The sequence below is a fragment of the Piliocolobus tephrosceles genome, chromosome 8 (assembly GCF_002776525.5).
Source record: "Piliocolobus tephrosceles isolate RC106 chromosome 8, ASM277652v3, whole genome shotgun sequence".
NCBI classification, from domain to species: Eukaryota; Metazoa; Chordata; class Mammalia; order Primates; family Cercopithecidae; genus Piliocolobus; species Piliocolobus tephrosceles.
Window position 1 is genome coordinate 57818946 of NC_045441.1, and position 17882 is coordinate 57836827.

General features: G+C 38.3%; 1 protein-coding gene across 4 annotated transcripts in view; it reads right to left on the reverse strand.

Annotated features, from left to right (window-relative positions):
• The window catches only part of KLHL7 (kelch like family member 7), a 70268-nt gene that overhangs the window by 22614 nt on the left and 29772 nt on the right, over positions 1–17882 (reverse strand). For all 4 annotated transcript variants that reach the window (XM_023215975.1, XM_023215977.1, XM_023215973.1 and 1 more), the window contains 3 exons: positions 12879–13054; positions 9447–9621; positions 1184–1326 (listed from right to left, as the gene is read on the reverse strand). In XM_023215975.1, the coding sequence (XP_023071743.1) occupies positions 1184–1326; positions 9447–9621; positions 12879–13054 (494 nt within the window). The remainder of the gene's footprint in view (positions 1–1183; positions 1327–9446; positions 9622–12878; positions 13055–17882) is intronic.

Consider the following 17882-nt stretch of genomic DNA (forward strand, 5'->3'; position numbering starts at 1 on the left):
CCTTATCCAGTAGTCCCTCACTTAATTCACTACCTTTCTCCCTCACCCAGGACTATGCCTTCATGGAGGGGTGTCACTAATATATCAGCTAACAAATTTGAGAGACCTGGGCTTGGTTCACTTTTGATAGTAATAGCCAATAATGAGCTGCAAAAGCATTGTAGCTCCCCGCGTCAAGGACTGTTTTGAAGGACAATATGAAGGAAAGTGTTCTGACTTGACAGAATTCCAAGCAGTTCATTTTACTGCCCATTATACCTTTTAGGAGAAAAACCCTAAGGTCAGTTTTTATCAAGTCTTGGGCAGTTGCTAATGGTTTATTCAGATGGATGTAGGCTTGAAAAAATGCTCTGGTCTCATCAGGTATCTATTCAACCAAAAATGGGTTTGCAAAATGATGAACAAGATCATTATGTGTTTGGATTCAGCACCACTTATGGATATCACCTTGCAAGTTTGGGGTGTTATCCTTTAGGATTGTGGTATTTGCTCTTCCCCAGCAATACATGTAGTACCAGAAAAACATGGTATTCTTTCTCCCACAGCCAAAACATACAGGTCTAAGACACAAGGAGTAGAAATGTGAGTGGACTCTCTCAAGGTTATAAGTAATGACCCACTGAAAAAAGTTTTATTCCTATCCCTATGACTCAAGCTCTCCTGATCCAGTTGGTTGGCATAATATGTAATGAAAAGTTCACTAAACTTGGTGATCATTTCTAGATGGTTCAAATAAAGGTCATTTAATCTTTTTTCTTTGTGGTTTTCCAGGGTTTCCAAATATTCTAGAATGACTATGTATTATTTCATATTAAAATTACTAAGGGGAAAAACAAACAAAAGATAGCCCCAGAAGCAGATTTTCATTTAAAATGGGACATAAGGAAGAAATTGTAATGAATTCAAGGAGCTGCTGACAAAGAGAGGTGGGGAAAAACTAGTTTCCCTTTTTCTTTGACAGTGGTTACCATGCAACATTCCAGAACAATTAAGGAAACATTTGGAATCTAAGCCTGATTTCCTTATCTGTAAAATGATCTATGTATCTCCTAAGGTATGTGAAAGAACACCATAAACTATCATCTCTAAAGTTATGAGTTATTACTGCTTGTGGTTGGTGAGTGTCTTATGTGTTCAGTGATTTCAAAGACAACATCAAAAAACAAGAATAAAAATCAGTTACCTTTGGGTTAAAATATCTACAAGACTGTGGTTGAGAGCCTCCAAATAGGGCTATGCGGTAGTCATGTTTCTTTCTTCTAGGTCTTGTGCCATCTACAAGTTCTTCTCGGTCCTCTGGAGACAGTAGATGGTACCTCATTCCACCTGTAGTAAAATACATGGCAACTCTTCAAGAACTTCAGGCACTAACCAGTGCTTTGAAAAGGAAATACCCAGACATAACAGGGCCTTTATTTCAGTAACTTTCTTTTATCATATCTTTATAGCATTTGAGGAAAGTGAGGGGGAAGAGGCAGGAGAAATGTATAAGGATCCGAGTACTAACCAATTCATTATTCTCAGCAATCACCATTATTTTAAGACTGCCCCACCCAGCAAGCAACTTACTATGTACCAGTGAATTATCTGGCTCCTCAAGCAACAGCTGTCAAAATAATATTCACATTTCCTAACCCAGTGGTTCTCGATCTTTACATTAGAATCACCTAGAAAATCTCTGAAACTATTTATACCTGGGACCTACCACAGACCAATTAAATAAAAATCTCTAGGTAGAGTCTAGAAATTGGTATTTTAGAGGGCTTCTTAAATCTTGCCACTTAAAATGTGGTTCAAAGACCAGCGGCTTCAGCATTTGGGAGTTTGTGAGAAATGCTGAACCCCAGACCCTATCCCAGACCTACAGAATCAGCATCTGCATATTTAACACCCCACAGTAATTAGGATGTACATAACACTTTGAGAAGCACTGTCTTAGATGACTCTAAAATGCAATAAGGTCAGAACTACTGTGATCTATCACGATCCTTTTCCTTCAGCAATTCCTTAATTTTGTCAATGCCACTTAACAGTCAAAAACTGTTAAAGTATCATTTCACATCAGTGTGGGAAAGGAGGATTGTCTATGTTAGACAACAATATGAAGAAAGAAATTATACCCATACCTCATATTTCACTTTCAGTTCCAAATCAATAAAAATTTGAATATATAAACTCATAAATGCACTAAAAGCTTGGAAAAACAAAAAAACAGGCCCAGAATGGAGAAGCCTAAGAATGACCAAAAACTTAGGAGCCAGAAAAAAATGTTCACACTTAACTATATAAAACTTTAAGTTAAAATAGTGCACAGCAAAAAGAAAAGGCAGAATTAAAAGATGACAAACTAGAAAAATATTTATAAATAATAAAAAATACTATTAAAAGATACTTTGTTAAGAATTACCAGCAACTTAACCAACAATTAGGTGAAGTATCTGAATATAGTTCACAGAAAAAGAACTATAACTCTTAAACATATGAAAAGATGCTTGAGTGCTCTAGTTAGAAAACAACAAATTAAAACCATACTTTTTTCACTTATCAGATTGGCCAAGATCAAACTGCCTGGATCACAGGGTATAAAATGGTTGTATCGGGGAGGCAGCACTCTCTTCCACTGATGGTGGGGATGGATGGGTATAACCATGGGAAGGGTGATATAGCCCAATCTACACAAATTATAAATGTATACACCCTTTAATCCAGGAATTCCCCTTTTTAGGAGTTTATCTACCTAAAGATCACTGTTAGGGAAGTGGTTAAAAAATTATGCTATGCCTATACAATAGAACATTATATGTGGCTGTTAAGATGAGAAAGATTAGTATGTACACATTGAATGATCTCCAATAAATAATATGGAATGAAAAAAGCAAGATGTAGGACAGTACACAGAATGCAATACTGTTTGTGTTAAAATGTATATTTTAATGTAAATATACACATTTTATATATGTAATTTATACGTGGATATATAAGTAAATGACTGTATGTACACTCTCAAGACTACCTCTGGAAGGGTATATACAAGATAATAATCTTAATAATGTTAATCTCCAGGGTAAGAGAATGAGAGAGTAGTGAAAAGGGATATCAGGGAGACTTACTTTTCACTATGTGTCCTTTTAGTATCTTTTGAACTCTACAATATTATCAATCTAAAGATAAAATAAGGCCATTTTATTTTACTTTTTTCTAGAGCCAAGGTCTTGCTCTGTCACTTGGGCTGGAGTGCAGTGGTGCCCTAACAACTCACTATAACCTCAAACTCTTAGGCTCAGCAGTCCTCTCACATCAGCCTCCCAAAGCACTGGGATTGCAGGCCTGAGCCAGCATGCCTGGTCCAAAAATTCCTGACACATGCAAAACTTTTCTATAAATGAGGCTATGTTTTGGGTCTTTATTAAAAGGATAGAGAAAGGAAACTCATTTGGAGAATAGTTGGTGAGTTAATGAACATCTTTATCAATATTTATCATTTCTTCCATTTCAGAGTTTGAGTAGAAGCTCTTTTGTATTGAAACACCTGGATATTTCAGAGGCCAAGGCAAGCTGATGCATGCTTTAGGTCAGGGATCTGAAAACTTTTTCTGTAAAGGGACAAATAGACTTTGTAGGCCACATATGGTTTCTGTGGAATATTCTTTGTTTGTTTTATAATCCTTTACAATTGTAAAAACCACATTAGCTCAAGTCTGCATTTAGCCTGTGGGTAGTTCTTGAAGTGTGGCTCCATAACCACCAGCATCAGTATCATCTGGAAGTGTGTTGAAAATCCTAATTATTGAACACTAGCCCAGACCTTCTGAATCAGAAACGCTAGGGAGGGGTTTGAGAACCACTGCTCTAGGATGGTTCCACACAGGTTGAAAGTGGACTGTGTAGTCTATGAAGGCAATATTCCCAGTAAGAAAAACGTAGGAGGGAAGGAGAGAGACAAGAGGGAACTGTTTCCACCAATAGGCCATGGGGTAAAAGTGGCTGACAGTGGCCAACTGTGCTGACACACTGGAGGAGGCATGCCTTTGGATCCTTCACTGATGGGCCTTTTTTTCCCTCCCCAAGAATAGGGCTGGGGGACACTTTGGTAGCTTTCTCTGAGGAGCTCGCTGTTGCTTAGGCTTATTCCTTCGTGAGTTATTCTTTCCAGATTTAGGTATAATCATTTGTAAATTTTCAGGGAAGTTGGCCTGGCCCTTTGTGGTAGCTTTGACTGTGCACTTCATTTGTATTTTGTAGTTCGTTTTCTTTTAGATGTAAATTTTTTAGCTTAGTTTTATTCTATTTTTCAATCGTCATCTGTTTTTCTTCTACTCTGGAAAGGCAACAAAATCAGGCGGTAGGAAGACAACTGATGATCTGAAAAAGAGAGGCTGGAAGGCTTTTCCCAATTTAGCTCTGCCCAGGCCCCAAAGCTTGGAAGCATCTCAGCTGCTTGTGCTTATTCAAGGAGTAATAGAACAATCCACTATTATTTATTTTAAAAAAGGAAACAAACAAAAAAAAATGTAATAAGCCTAGTAAGTTAAACTAAACAACAAAGCATCCTGCTCAAGTGTCTAATCCTCACAGTTGGTTGACTTTCTGAAATAATGCTGCTATCCTGCTTCTTAATCAGTTCAGAATCCATGTAAGAACTAAACACTAGATTCTGAGACTGGCTGGTTGTTTTCAACAGCCCAGACCATGTATGAAGACATAGAAATTCTAAGGCCAGGAAAATAATACACAGTTTGGGAATTGGGCATAACAAAAAACCTGATACTAGCATGTACAAAATCTAAGAGACAAAAGTCCTAATGTAAAGGCATCTTCTTGGTCCTGATTTTCTTTCCTCTCTGCATTTAAAGAGACAAGTGGCCACCTATGTTCTACCTTCTAAACACTCTTTTACACTATGGTTTTCCAAGACACCAGGCTTTGGTTCAAGTAGCTTTGGGGCTGCTCTTTTATTATTTTTTTTTTCATTTTCTTGTACCCCTTAAATATAGGTATTTGTAAGGATGTGTCCTTGATGCACACCTCTTCTCCTTTTCCCTTGACAACCTCAACTAGGTTCAAACACACTTAGTCTTTTTCAGTTTTGTTTTCATTTAATTAAAAAAATATGCCTTTGTCACTTATGAACATTTTCATTATTAGATATTCATGTAAAATATTTTTAGTAACTATAGAACATTACATTGTATGGATATATTTTTTTCCAATCTAGGGACAACATTGGGTCTACTTACCTAAAACCACATCATACTAGTAAGCAGTAGCTATGTGATAAGTCTAATGAAAATACTGGAAACCTAGAAATTGTTTTTATTGGCTGTATGAGGCAGAGAAGATAAAGTCTTGGATCTGCTCAAGATAAGGAGTTGGAACTGAGATAAAGCTGGATCACTTGGATTGGTGGTTATGCTTTTAGTGAAAGGATAGGCTAAGAAAAATATCTGCTCAATGGCAGAAGCAGCAGCAATAATTTTGTTTCAACTTCAGCTTCAGGTAAAGTGTCCCTCTTTTGAGAATTTATATTGACAGCCTCATGCAGCTTCGAGGTTTGAATTTACCCTACCTACAAGTCTAGGAAACCATAAGCCAAAGAAAACTCAAAGTAGTCCTAGATTGTTGTGCCCTATAGAACTCGGCAAAAGCAAACACCATTCTCCTATTGAGGAGAAGAGAGAAGACATTCCAGAGAACAGAGAAGACACTACCTAAGCCTCCCAATATTCCTGGGGATTAAAGTCAATCAAATATAAGCATATCATTCAAAATTACAAAACATATAAGGAATTAAGCCACCAGAAATAAGTCAATAGAACCAACAAATAGCAGCATTGTTCTTCAGGGACTTCAGATACTGACATTATGAAACATAGAACATAAAATAACATTTGAAAAGTTTAAGGTAAAGCAAGAACTGAAAACACAAGCAAGGAAAAAAGACCATAAAAAATGACCAGGGTAGGCCAGCCTTGGTGGCTCACAACTGTAATCCCAGCACTTTGGGAAGCAAAGGTGGGTGGATCTATTGAGGCCAGGAGTTTCAGACTAGCCTGACCAGCACGGCGAAACCCTGTCTCTGCTAAAAAAACAAAAATTATCTGGGTGTGGTGGAGTACCTGTAATCCCAGCTACTTGGGAGGCTGAGGCATGAGAATCACTTGAACCCAGGAGGTGGAGGTTGCAGCAAGCCAAGATCATGCCACTGCACTCCAGCCTGGAAGCCAGCGAGACTCTGTCTCAAAAAAAAAAAAAAAAAAAAAAAAAAGCCAGGCTGATAAATAATACCTACATAAAAGGAAAAAGATACAATTTACAATGACAACAAAAGTATCTGAAATAAATTAAGAATGCAGAACTCATAAGAAAATTACAAATTCTCCAGAGACACATGGCAATTTAAATGAAGGATAACAATAATTAAAAGGTATTAGAATGAAGTAGAAGAGAAACTGTGTATATGTGTACCTGCACTACACTTGATCTTAGCCAAAAGACTGAGAAGTGATGTGTGTACATATAGATAAATGGAAATTTAGTTTAACGTGTTTCAAATCCGTGGGAAAAAATGAATTATTCAATAATGGTATTGAACCATCTTATCAGATATATTCGGAAAAATATTATTTATTTCACACCCAAATGATTTCAGTAAGATATACCCTTAAAATGTTTTTAAAAAAGAGAAGAACTTCTCTATAAGTGATAAATGCACATGAGGAAAATTTAGTTAATTTTTAAAAATCACCTTGGAATAGGGAAGACCTTTCCAACCACATCACAAAGGAAAAGACTAGTTCAGACTTAATATAAAAAACAATATGAGATCAGACTCGCCATTTTAAGATGTTTTTTCTCCTCTTCTCTTGAAAGCTATCTCAAACGACAAGGTAACAAGAAACAAACACAAACTCTATCTTTGATAATACTAAGAGACTTGCAACCCCAAAACACAATTAATGAAGACAGCTAGCAGATGGAGTATCTGTTAAACCTAAATGGTTGTGCCAGGAGACACCAATGAAAAGCAAGCCAAATTACCCTGCAGAACCCTGAAAAGGCTCATAATTGGAGATACTAAGTACCTAGAAGTGCAGGTAGGGATGAAAACAAGATAACTCTAAAATACTGAACAAACGACAATTGAACTTCCAGCTTTCCTTTCCCTGTTGCACAGTCAGGTACCCACTGTACCTGTACCACTGTAGGACACAGGACTGGTCTCCGAAAATACTGAATGAGAAATGTTCCAGACTCAGGGAACAGCACAGAAAAGAATGGGAGTCTGAAAACATGGATTAAGGCCAGGCACTGTGGTTCATGCCTATAATCCTAGCATCTTGGGAGGCCTCGGCAGGAGGGTTACTCGAGCCCAGAAGTTTGAAACCAGCCTGAACAAGATAGTGAGACATCATCTTGACAAAAAAATACAAAAATCAACTGGGCATAGCGGTATGCACCTGTAGTCGCAGCTACTTGGGAGGCTGAGGTGAAAGGATCACTTGTGCTGGGGAGGACAAGGCTGCAATGAGTTGTGATTTTACCACTGTGCTCCAGCCTGGGAAACTCTGTCTCAAAAAAAAAAAAAAAAAAAGAAAAAAAAGAAAAATAAAAATATGGATTAAGTGAAAGTCTGAATAGCAAAATATTATCTCATCCAGTTCCTAAATGCCTACACTCAGCTTATAGTTCCCTGAGACAATATCTACAAATATTGACATCTGGGGGTCCCCAATTAAAAAAATGAACAGCTACTCTGATTATGCTACAGTTTAGCCCAAGAACTGAGATGCCCACTCATACATACAGCATGATCTATCAGTTTTGTAATAACTCACTTTCATATGATATAAAACCAAATATTTCAGAAAAGCTTCCAATAAAAAAAGGAAAAGAAAACTCAAAATATAGAAAATACAGACAACATAAGAAAACCTCAAAAGCACTACAAAGACTACTTTAGAGTGATAAGATATTGCAGCCATGAAATAATAGAGAATAAAAACTCCAGAAACTAAAAATTATAGCTGAAATAAAAGAGTTGAAAAAAATCAAGCTATCTCTCAGAAAAAGGCCAAGAGACAAAGATGGATAATAAAAAAGAAAGAGAGAGAGAGAGAGAGAGAGAGAGAGAGAGAGAGAGAAAGAAAGAAAGAAAGGGAGGGGGGAGGGAGGGAGGAAGGAAGGAAGGAAGGAAGGAAAGAAAGAAAAAGAAAGAAAGAAAGGAAGGAAGGAAGGAAGGAAAGGATCAGATTGGTACTAGACTTCTCAAAGTAACACTGGAAGCTAGAAGATAAATTCTAACTGAAAATGATTTTCAGCATAATTCTATCTTCAGTTTAACTATCTTTCTTTCTTTTTTTTAATAGACAAGGTCTTACTCTGTTGCCCAGGCTGGAGTAATGCAGTGGCAGGATCAGAGCTCACTGTAACCTCAAACTCCTGGGCTCAAGCAATCCTCCTGCCTCAGCCACTGGAGTAGTTGGGACCACAGGCACATGCCTCCACACCCAGTAACGTTTTTTTTTTTTTTTGTAGAGTTGGAATCTTGCTATGTTGCCCAGGTGAATCTCAAACTCCTGACCTCAAGCGATTTTCCTGTCTTGACCTCCCAAAGTGCTGTGATTAGAGGTGTGGGCTACTGTGCCCGGCCTCCTTCAATATTTTATGATAAAATAAACATATGAGGTTTGTCAAGTCTCCAAATATTTACTGATCATATACTCCATCAGGAATCTTTTAGAGGATATATTGCATCAAACAAAAAGAATTAAGATAGAGGACAGCCAGGATCCAAGAAGACAACAGATCTAACAGGAGAGGAGTGAAATGGCTTCCCAGGATTGTGGAGACGGAAGCCCCAGGACAAGAACTGTGTCTCAGGTCTAGAGAGCAAACAGTTCATATTGGAATAGGCAGAAGGAAGGTTCTACAAGGCACGTTTCCAAGAAAGAAAAGCAACAGATTGTTTAATTGCATAGACAATTTTATTAAGTGGCATTTTACAAAGGTGTTGAGGGGTTGGGACTTAGCGGGCAAGCAAGAAAATTAAAGCAAATGAAAACAATGTGGCAATTTTTATCTCTGGGCCAAAAAAGAAAAAAAATATATACTGTTGAAGAAAGAAAACGTGATCACAGTAAACTACTTGGCTAAGTAAAATAAAAAAGGAAACACTAAAAACAAAACTGCATGAAAGTTATTGTATACAAGAATAGAAAAAGCATAAGTAATTTGTACTTTCTATGATATACACCCCTATAAAATAAGGGCTGAGGCCAAGTCCCTTCCAAGTGTACAGTTCAGAAAGCCAAGGGATTAACTATCTAGAAGAGCAAAATCTTGACTGTTTCTCCCTGGCTACTGAGTCTAATCCATTCTAAAGGGTTTTAAGCCCATGAGAAACTGGCTACATGATCAGGTTACAAATGGATATTAAGGCAACTTACTTATCACCATCTTAAGGCATTCAGGATTGTCTTGAATAAGTGGTTCAGCTTGTACCGTTTTACTTAAGAAATTCTTTGATATAAGAGGAAACCTGACTTTAGCAAGGATATCAACCATAAATGGCTGGCGATTAGGTTCATCGTATTTCAACCACCTGACTGCAGCATCATAAACCTAAGGGGGAAAAACAGCACAGGAAAGTTCTTAGAAGACAGCAACATTTCCAATTACCTATGTTTACTCTCACATTGAAGGGAGAGAACCTCATAAGGAGACAACTACTTATTCCTAATATTTTTCATCTCTGGACACTTGCTGGTACTTCAGAACAGTTTACTTACTGCTCTAGTGAGTCTTGTAGGTAATATGTTTTTTAGAACTAACTACTATTATGTAATGTAATGACAGGGAGGATGTTGAATTTATGATTTAAAAAAAAAGATAGCTTCATTTTCAGACAAAGACATGATATACATTGCACTAAAAAAAAAAAAAAAAAAAAAAAAAACTGCAGTCAACAAAAGTTTCAACATACCCTCATTTAGTTTAGTACCAGGAAAACAGGTTAATTTCTCAAGAGGCCGTCCATTCCAGGAGATATGAAGGTCACTCATGATTTTATTTCAATATTATATTCCTGCATTATGAATGGATAGACTTATCTGCTTTTTAGAAACTTTAAGATATGAAGAATTCTATACTTAAAAATAAATTACAGGATATTTAAAAGAATTGTTTTCCAAAATAATACTGTTGCTGCACTTAACTGCACTGAACGAGTCCAAGTTCTTCAACATAATTTAACTTACAAATCATTAAACATCCCCCAAAAAATCAATTGCGTCATATACACACACATCTCCCATACTCACTAAATTAATTTTGGGGTGATATTTGAAATTAATTTTGGGGTGATTTAATAAGGCCCAACTTCTGATCTCTTTCTGAGTTAATTTTTTATGGGAATTGGTCTTTTTTTAAACAAATTTTTTATTTTAGAATAGTTTTAGATTTATAGAAAAGTTGCAGAGATAGCACAAAAAGTTCTCATATACCCTGCCCCAGTTGTTAAGGTGTTGCATTAGTATGGTATATTTGTTACAACTAATGAACCAATATTGACACATTAACTAAATTTCATATTTTTTTGGATTTCTTTAGTTTTTATCTAGTGTTATTTTTCTGTTCCACAATACTATAAAGGATACCACATTACATGTAGTCATTAAACCTTAGAATCTTCTAGACTGTGACAATTTTTCAGCCTTTCCTTGTTTTTGACAACCTTGACAGTTTTGAGTTCTGGTCAGGTATTTTGTTGAGAATGTCCTTCATTCTGGGTTTGTCTGATGTGTTATTTATTAGACTGAGGCTATGGATTTTTAGGAGGATGATCATAGAGGTGAATGACATTTTCATTACATCAAGTAAGTGTGCATACTAATCATCATGACATCACTGATGATGCTAATGCTGACCACCTGTAGGTAACGCTCATCACGTTTCTCCAGTCTAACGTTACTTGTTATTCCTTTTCCATACTGCATATAAGTCAACCAATTTTGAGCATGGAAGTAAATTTTTTCTATTTATCTAGTGAGGTCCTCCAGGTCTAACCTGTTAACTTGCAAATTGATACCCTGGGTCACGAAGAAGACTGGGCAAAAGAACATTGCTAAGTGCCAATTTTTGTTTTTAGAACAAAAGCAACTTAAAACTTATGATTTTTTTTTTTTTTGAGACTGCATCTCGCTCTGTCGCCCAGGCTGGAATGCAGTGGCCGGATCTCAGCGCTCACTGCAAGCTCTGTCTCCTGGGTTTATGCCATTTTCCTGCCTCAGCCTCCCGAGTAGCTGGGACTACAGGCGCCTACCACCTCGCCTGGCTAGTTTTTTGTATTTTTTAGTAGAGACGGGGTTTCATTGGGTTAGCCAGGATGGTCTCGATCTCCTGACCTCGTGATCCGCCCATCTCAGCCTCCCAAAGTGTTGGGATTACAGGCTTGAGCCACCGCGCCTGGCCTAAAACATATAATCTTACAGTACCTATATTAGTTTTCTATTGCTGCTGTAACAAATTACCACAAACTTAGTGGCTTAAAATACAGAGAAGCATGTGGGGCTAAAAACAGAGATTGAGTCTGCATATTAAAGTGTTCCCACAGCCAGGCATGGTGGCTGACACCTGTAATTCCAGCACTTTGGGAGGCTGAGGTGGGCAGGTCACCTGTTTGAGACCAACCTGGCCAACTTGGTGAAACTCCATCTCAATTAGCAGGGTGTGGTGGCACATGACTATAATCCCAGCTACCTGGGAGGCTGAGGCATGAGAATCACTTGAACCTGGGAGGTAGAGATTGCAGTGAGCTGAGATCACGCCACCGCACTCCAGCCTGGGCAACAGAGTGAGACTGCCTCTCAAAAAAATAAATAAGGCTGGGTATGGTGGCTCACGCCTGTAATCCCAGCACTTTGGGAGGCCGAGGCGGGCAGATCACGAGGTCAGGAGATTGAGACCATCCTGGCTGACATGGTGAAACCCTGTCTCTACTAAAAAATACAAAAAATTAGCCAGGCTTGGTGGTGGGTGCCTGTAGTCCCAGCTACTTGGGAGGCTGAGGCAGAAGAATGGCATGAACTCGGGAGGCAGAGCTTGCAGTGAGTCGAGATCATGCCACTGCACTCCAGCCTGGCCAACAGAGCGAGACTCCATCTCAAAAAATAACATACATACATACATACATACATACATACATACATAAATGAAATAAAGTGTTCCCCCACCCAGCTCCCAAATGACTGCACCCAGCTTACACTTCTGACAGTTTATCTGACAATTCTATAGGTCAGAGTCCAAAATGGGTCACAGTGGACTAAAACCAATGTGTCTGCCTGGAGACACTATAGAAGAAACCATTTCCTTGCCTTTTTCAGCATCTTGCAGCTGCCTGCATTCCTTGGCTTATAGTCCCCCTTCCCCCTTCAAAGACAGCAATGACCAGTCAAGTCTTTCTCATATTGCACCACTTGACGCTGCCTTCTTTTGCATCCCTCTTCCAAATTTAAGGATCTTTATGATTACACTGGACCCATTTAGATAATTTCATCTCAAAATCCTTAACTTAGTCACATATGCAAAGTCCTATCTGCCGCATAATACTGTATTCCAGATGCTGGGGATTGGGAAGTAGACATCTTTGGGGAAGGCATTGTTCTGCCTACCATGGTACCCAGTGGTTTTATCTGTATGAAGTGACCTATTTCTCAAACAGCCAGCCCGGCAAGCACATAAGATTGCAATACTCTGTTTAGTGTAAAGAACATATTCTTTCCTAATATGACTCTTTCCCTTGTCATGTGTCCAAACATGAGTTATAAGAAACCAATAAAGACATTTTTATTAAGAAAAATGTGAGAAGGCAATTTAGTCACCTGATCCTCTGCTCTCACAGTCAGAGTGTCCTGGTTGAGAAGATGTGTTACTCGCTTGACATCAAGTTGAAGAAATTCATCAGTTTTGTAAACTTCAGTAAAATGCTGATGAATAAAGTCATCTGCAGTTGCTTTCAATTCAGGACAATCTAGACACTCTGCTAGCACACTTATACCTAAATACAGAAAGAAAATAAAAGAATAGAAAATCATTTTTAGAAAAACCAAGTATACATTTAAGATGAAGCATGACTTCAGGAAAATTAGTTGAATAAATTTCATAAATCTGGATCCTTTTGTTTCATTGATTTGTCTATTCTTGTGCCAATACTATACTGTCTTATAAAAGACTGTTTTTTCTTTTCTTTTTTTTTTTTTTGAGACAGAGTCTCGCCCAGGCTGGAGTGCAGTGGGGCGATCTCAGCTCACTGCAAGCTCCACCTCCCAGGTTCATGCCATTCTCAAGCCTTAGCCTCCTGAGTAGCTGGGACTACAAGCACCAGCCACCACGCCCGGCTAATTTTTTTTTGTATTTTTAGTAGAGACGGGGTTTCACCATGTTAGCCAGGATGGTCTCCATCTTCTGACCTCGTGATCTGCCCGCCTAGGCCTCCCAAAGTGCTGGGATTACAGGGGTGAGCCACCGCGCCCAGCTGGTTTTTATATTCTGTAGGAGAAGCCCCCTTCAATGTTTTTTCAAAGTTTTCTTGGCTATTGTTAAACATTTTCTCTTGCAGACAAATTTTAAAATAAGCTTATCACATTCTACTTTACAAAATCTCCATGTGATATTAATCAGAATTGCACCGAACTTTTGGATTACTTTGGGACAACTTCTGCAGCACGGAGGAGCTCCACTTAAAAACATGACATACATCAAATTTATTCAGGTATAAATTTTTATGTCAGGAGTCTGCAAAGTACTGTTTATGGGCAAAATCTAGCCCATAGCCTGTTTTGTAGGGTCAGCAGCTAATAATAGCTTTTACATTTTTTTGAAAGATTAAGACAAAAAAAAAAAAAAAGAGGAGGCGAGAAGGGGGAAGTGAAGACGGAAAAGAGGAGAGATAAGGACCACATGTGGTCCATAAAGCCTAAAATATTTTCTTTTCTGGTCCTTTACAGGAAAATTCTGCTCCTTCTTCTATATGAAAATACAAATTATTTATTTATTTATTTATTTTGAGAGGGAGTCTCGCTCTGTCGCCCAGGCTGGAGTGCAGTGGCGCGATCTCGGCTCACTGCAAGCTCCGCCTCCTGGGTTCAGGCCATTCTCCTGCCTCAGCCTCCTGAGCAGCTAAAACTACAGGCGCCCGCCACCTCGCCCGGCTAATTTTTTATATATTTTTAGTAGAGACGGGGTTTCACTGTGTTAGCCAGGATGGTCTGGATCTCCTGACCTCGTGATTCGCCCGCCTCGGCCTCCCAAAGTGCTGGGATTACAGGCATGAGCCACCGCGCCCGGCTGTTACTAGATTTCTTGACATTGAAATGATTGAACCACTGTGTCACTTTTAAAGTAAATTCTAGCTGGTCACAAAGTATTATTATTTTTAAAATAAACTTCATTTTTTCAGAGCAGTTTTAGGTTTACAGCAAAACTGAGAAACATTACAGAGTCCCATGTCCCTGTTGTCACCACACATGCATAACCTTTCCCACTATCACCATTCTACACAAGGGGTATTCTTGAATTTTTTTTTTAGCATTAATAAACGTTTTTAAATGAAACTAAAATGTTATATGTGTTTGTACATATACACGTATACATACGCACACACTTTCTTCATCCAATGTTTGTATTATGGTAACCCTACCCTAGGAGAATGAACTGGCAAGTTTTCTACCCTTTCTAGAGATTTAGAACAATTTAAATAACATAAGCATTACTCTATTCTTTGAAAGGTTGATAGAATTAACCCACAAAGCCTTCAAGCCTGGAGCACTAATTAGAAATACATCTTCATGGTGGCTCATGCCTGTAATCCGAGCACTTTGGGAGGCCTAGGCGGGTGGATCACTTGAGGTCAGGAGTTCCAGACCGGCCTGGCCAACACGGTGAAACCCCATCTCTACTACTAAAAATACAAAAATCAGCTTAGTGTGGTGGTGCTCATCTGTAATCCCAGCTACTCAGGAGGCTGAGGCAGGAGGATTGCTTGAACCTGGGAGGCAGAGGCTGCAGTGAGCTGAGATTGGGTCACTGCACTCCAATTGGGGTAACAAAGTGAGACTCTGTCTCAAAAAGAAAAAAGAAATACATCTTTACTTTTTTTTTATTGTTTCTGAGGTTACCAGCTTCAGGTTTTATAACTTTTTTCTTTCTTTCTTTCTTTTTACAGGCTCATGCCTGTAATCCCAGCATTTTAGGAGTCACTGTGCCCAGCCCAAAATTGTCTTAAAAAGTATAAAATCTGTCCAGGCATGGTGGCTCATGCCTGTAATCCCAGCATTTTAGGAAGATGAGGAGGGCAGCTCACTTGAGGTCGGGAGTTTGAGACCAGCCTGGCCAACATGGTGAAACCCTGTCTCTGCCCAAAATACAAAAATTAGCCGGGCATGCTGGTGGGCGCTTGTAATCCCAGCTACTCAGGAGGCTGAGGCAGGAGGATCACTTGAACCAGGGAGGCGAAGGTTGCAGTGAGACGAGATCACACCACTGCCCTCCAGCCTGGGCGACAGAGTGAGACTCTGTCAAAAAAAAAAAAAGACAATTTTGGTCACTGTCTTTTGCTTTCATATCTATAGTTCTAATTCCTGATGCTGTTCTTTGATCTTTTCTTCTTGATAAGACTTGTTAAGTCTGAGGCTATTTTGTACCATTTTTTGAAATACTTAGCTTTAGTTTTTCTGACTAAGTCTATAGTCTATTAGTTTTATTTCTCTACTTTATTAATTTATATTTTCTTTTCTTTTTTTGAGATGTAGTCTCACTCACTCTGTCACTTAGGCTGGAGTGCAATGGCACAATCTTGGCTCACTGCAACCTCCCCCTCTGGAGTTCAAGTGATTCTCCTGCCTCAGCCTCCTGCATAGCTGGGATTACAGGCACAAACCACCATGTCTGGCTAATTTTTGTATTTTTAGTAGAGATGCAGTTTCACCATGTTGGCCAGACTGGTCTCGAACTCCTGACTTCAGGTGATCCACCCACCTCGGCCTCCCAAAGTGCTGGGATCACAGGCGTGAGACACTGCGCCTGGCCTAATTTATATTTTAAATCATATATTTTCTACTTTCATTCGATGTTTACAAATTATTTTTCTCTACCTCTCTGAATAGGATACATAAGTCAAGAAAGAATAAAAATAAATACATTTATTTGGAAAAAATTTAGGACTGTAAATTTTCTTCTAAGAAATACTTTGGTTATAGTCTAAAGATTTCAGTTTATTGTGGGCTTATTGCCATGTTTCTATATAGCCTATAAGCTTACCTTTAATATCTCTAAAAAATAATTTTCTAAATAATTCTTCAGTTAAATTTTCAAGTGTTCAGAATGGGGCGGGAGAAGAGTTGTCCTTCCATAGTTAATTTCCAGTTTTACTGCACTGTAATCAGGGGATGTGGCCTGTGTCTCCTCTTTTTTAGGTGCTCCAGCTTTTCTGTGGCTGGTGATCAGTACTTGTAAATACTCCAAGGGTATCTGAAAACAATCTGTGTTCTCTGATGACTAAGTAAAACATTCTGTGTTATCTAGCTGAACAAGTTTGTATTATTCAAATCCTTATTCTTTCTAAAATCCGACTTGAGATTTCTGGGCAATGCTATGAGTTACTCACTAGCCATTCCATAAATTCCCTTTCTGTATAAACCAGCAACATTTGGTTTATTTTGCTTGCAAGTAAAAAATCTAACCAGTACATCTTTATCTTGAGCTCTTTCTCTCTCTCACTTAGCTAGCTTCAGTACTTCTTCCAATACTTTTCTCAGAAGGGATACATGTGATTGTTTTCTTGCAATATCCAAATGAATGATGCCTTGAAATGCAATTTTCTCTCCCTCTCATTTGCAACCTTGTGATATTATGTTCTAATTTTGCGTTGCAGATAAAAAATTAATGGCATTCTCATTCTCTTTCTTTTCTGAGTAACTTGTTATAAACACCAGCTGGGATAGTTCATCTCTGCCATATGGTCTCTAGCCTTCTTTTCATGACAGCAGAAGAGTTCCCAGCAACAATGGAGAGCAAATCCCAAAGCACAAGCATTTTTCTATCCTCTGCTAACATCTCCTTTACTAATGTCCCACAGGCTATAGCACATCCCAAAGCACAAGCATTTTTCTATCCTCTGCTAACATCTCCTTTACTAATGTCCTACAGGCTATAGCAAATCATACGGTCACAGATTACAAGGGAGGAAAACAGATTCTATCTCTTGATGGGAGGAGCTACCAAGTGACACTGCAAAAGGGTGTACATAAATGGAAGGAAAGAATTTATGGTTATTTTTTGTAATATACTATACTGCTTCTCTTTGAAAGGCTGTAAATTTTTTTATATTGATATTTGTTCTTTTTTACTGCTTTAAGATCAACTTATTATTACACAGTCACTCATTCAGAAGCCAGGGAAACATCAGGGCAGCAGAAAGAAAGGTGGGATGGAGTAGGCACTGTGAAGGGCCAAAGGCAAACCGCCACAGTCATGACATTTTGTTTTATTCTAATAAAGATGAATGTATGCCTGATAGCCTAGTGATAATACACGTTTAGCAAGTCACAACATTTTTAGAAAGCATGTATCATTCAAATAAGGGCATTATATAGCTGGAGACTTCAACACCCCACTTTCAGCACTGGAAAAATCTTCCAGACAGAAAATCAACAAACAGCAGACTTAATCTGCACTATAGAACAAATGGATCTAACAGATATTTATAGAATATTTCATCTAAGAGCTATAGAATACACATCCTTTTCCTCAGCATGTGGATCATTCTCAAGGATAGACAATATGCTAGGTCACAAAACAAGTCTTAAAACATTAAAAAAAAAAAAAAA